Source organism: Mus caroli, chromosome X (genome assembly GCF_900094665.2).
Source record: "Mus caroli chromosome X, CAROLI_EIJ_v1.1, whole genome shotgun sequence".
Classification (NCBI taxonomy): Eukaryota; Metazoa; Chordata; class Mammalia; order Rodentia; family Muridae; genus Mus; species Mus caroli.
Window position 1 is genome coordinate 41,184,039 of NC_034589.1, and position 2,793 is coordinate 41,186,831.

General features: G+C 42.9%; 1 protein-coding gene across 2 annotated transcripts in view; it reads right to left on the reverse strand.

The window, feature by feature from the left end:
- Positions 1-513: 513 nt before the first annotated feature.
- Aifm1 (apoptosis inducing factor mitochondria associated 1) overlaps positions 514-2,793 on the reverse strand; it is a 40,051-nt gene continuing 37,771 nt past the window's right edge. For both annotated transcript variants that reach the window (XM_021153017.1, XM_029473282.1), the window contains exons 15-16: positions 1,107-1,303; positions 514-758 (exon numbers count right to left, since the gene is read on the reverse strand). In XM_021153017.1, coding sequence (XP_021008676.1) covers positions 687-758; positions 1,107-1,303 — 269 coding nt within the window. In that variant the 3' untranslated portion in view covers positions 514-686. The remainder of the gene's footprint in view (positions 759-1,106; positions 1,304-2,793) is intronic.

Genomic DNA, 2,793 nt, shown 5'->3' on the forward strand with positions numbered 1-2,793 from the left:
GCCAGGGATATACAGAGAAACCCTGTCTCGAAAAAAGAAAAAGAAAAAAAAAAGCAAACAAAAAATAAAAATAAAAAAAATAAAAAAGGGCAAAAACAACAACATGAATTCATGTAGCAATTAAATACTTCCTGTCTACCAAAAAAAAAAAAAAGCATTGGTTGCTCTTGTAGGGGACCAGTGTTCAATTCCCATCACCCATATGGTGGCTCAGAACAGGATGTAACTCCAGTCCAAGGGGATCTACCACCCATTTGTAGCTTCCACAGGCACCAGACGCATAAGTTGTACAGATATATGATCAGGCAAAACACCCATATACATAAAGTAAAATCCATGCTGTGGGCTGAGAGGTATGGCGGAACAAGATTAGAGAGCTGACAGTAATTTAGTGTCAACTGCTGAATGCACAGCTGAGAAAAATCATGCACTTGCTAGTAGCTGCTGTTAGCTTGCTGGTATGTATACATTCCCGCTTCATCTACTTACCCCCTTTAAAATAAAACAACCAAATTGAAAAGAATCAGATTTTAATTTGTGATGTGCATTTATACAGATGAAAATATTCACAGAGGCTTGTTCGATTCCCGCTCCTACATAAAGAAAATGTATGCTGAATAAAAAAATGTTCTATCCACCCATCCCGTCAGGGATGGAAAAGTGCTTGTGTATTCCACGATTGGGATTCAATCTTCATGAATGTTGAAGAGTTTAGCTACTTCGTTGAGATCCTCATGTTGCTCACCATCCTTAATGATCTGAGAGATAGAGTAACAATAGGTTCTTAACTCAGTCCATGTGCGCCCTGTCCTGGCCCACACAATGGGGCTGCCTGGCCCACAAACTGGGCTAGTCTCCAGGTATACACTGGGAGGGGACTGTGGGAGCAGCTCTCTACTAACCCCAAATGAGCAGCTTGACAACCCTCTGGCAGCCCAGCCAAGTTTCAAGTAAAAAAAGAAGCGTTTCTGAGGCAAGGCTATGCCGTTGCCTAAGGACGATGTGACCTTGGTGGACAATGCATCTCAGGGCACCTGCTGAGGTCCCACAACTGCCCGCAACTCCCACTTCCGTCTTCCTCAAAGGGCACCGACAAGCACACCTACCTTCCTTGCAATTGGCATTCGGTTAAAGACGTTCCATAGCACAATCCCCACCACAACTTTGTCCCTGAGGTAGAAGATGACACCTTTGCCATAGTCCTCCCCTTCAACAGGGACCTGTGGGACTGCAGGGGTGCTGGGAGGAATTGTGATTTCCGAAGCTTCTGACTCTGTCTCACTCTCCGAACGGATACCAGTTCCTGTGGCCAATTTCACAAACACAAAACCAAAGTTCAGTCATGTTGAGCTTGAAAAATTCTAGAAGGTAAGTGTCTTTGTATGTATGTGTACAGGTGCACACATGTATGTGCATGTGACAACCTCAAGTATCGCCTCAGGATTGGTTTTTTTTTTTCTTTTTTCTTTAAGAGAAAGTCTTTCTCAATGGCCTGGAACTCCCCAAATGTTAGACTGGCTGGCCAGCAAGCCCCAGCAAACCAGTTTCTGAGTCCCCAGTGCTGGAATTACAATCATGTGCCACTCTGCCTACCTTTTAAAATATGGTTTCTGGAGACAGAACTCAGCTCCTATTTGCAAAGCAAGCACTTTTCTCAACTGGGATATTTCCCCAGCCTAGAAAGTTTCTTTTGAAATTGGCTTCAAGCTACTTCTAGATAGGTTTTTTTTTTTTTTCTTGTCAATATTCCTCAGAGTATCCTCTAGCCCCTTCTGATTAACAGAGTCAAAGGCAGGTCTTTCTTGCTATCTCCTGGGCACTGCTGAACCTCACCTCACACATTTAAAAAAAAAGATTTATTTATTTATTTATTTATGTAAGTACAGTGTAGCTGTTCTCAGACACCCCAGAAGAGGGCAGCAGATCTCATTATGGATGTGAGCCACCATGTGGTTGCTGGGATTTGAACTCAGGACCTTCGGAAGAGCAGTCAGTGCTCTTAACCGCTAAGCCATCTCTCCAGCCCACCTCATACTTTCTTATTTTACTACTTCATTTCCATTTTATGCTACAGACATTTCCAGGTCTCTGGATCTTTCCAAACTAAAAAGTATTTCCATAAGCAAGTACTGAGGGTCCCACCCCTGGCTGGTGGTTCTTCCTCGTATCATTCGCTAACTAAGCCTTGGAGGAGCATGCCCAAAAGCATCTTTCCTCCACGGAGTCTGCTTTAGTTCCTATGTTGGCTTCACTAAATGATGAATCGTGACCAGGACATTTAAGCTGAATAAACCTGTCCCTCCACGTGGAATGGTCTCTTATCACAGAAATAGAAATCAAACTAGGGGGCTGGCGAGATGGCTCAGTGGTTAAGAGCGCCAACTACTCTTCCAAAGGTCCCGAGTTCAAATCCCAGTAACCACATGGTGGCTCACAACCATCCGTAACAAAATCTGATTCCCTTTTCTGGAGTGTCTGAAGATAGCTACAGTGTACTTACATATAATAAATAAATAAATCTTTAAAAAAAAAGAAATCAAACTAGGACCATGATTCAGAACAGTAGCCACTAGCCACATATAGCTATTTAAATAATGAAAATTGTTAGGAATTAAATAAACCAGAGAATTCAGGGTTTTCTTCTTTTCTGAGACAGGGTCTCATGTAGATCAGGCTGACCTTGAACTTGTTTGTTTGTTTGTTTGTTTTTCGAGACAGGGTTTCTCTGTGTAGCCCTGGCTGTCCTGGAACTCACTTTGTAGACCAGGCTGGCCTTGAACTCAGAAATCTGCC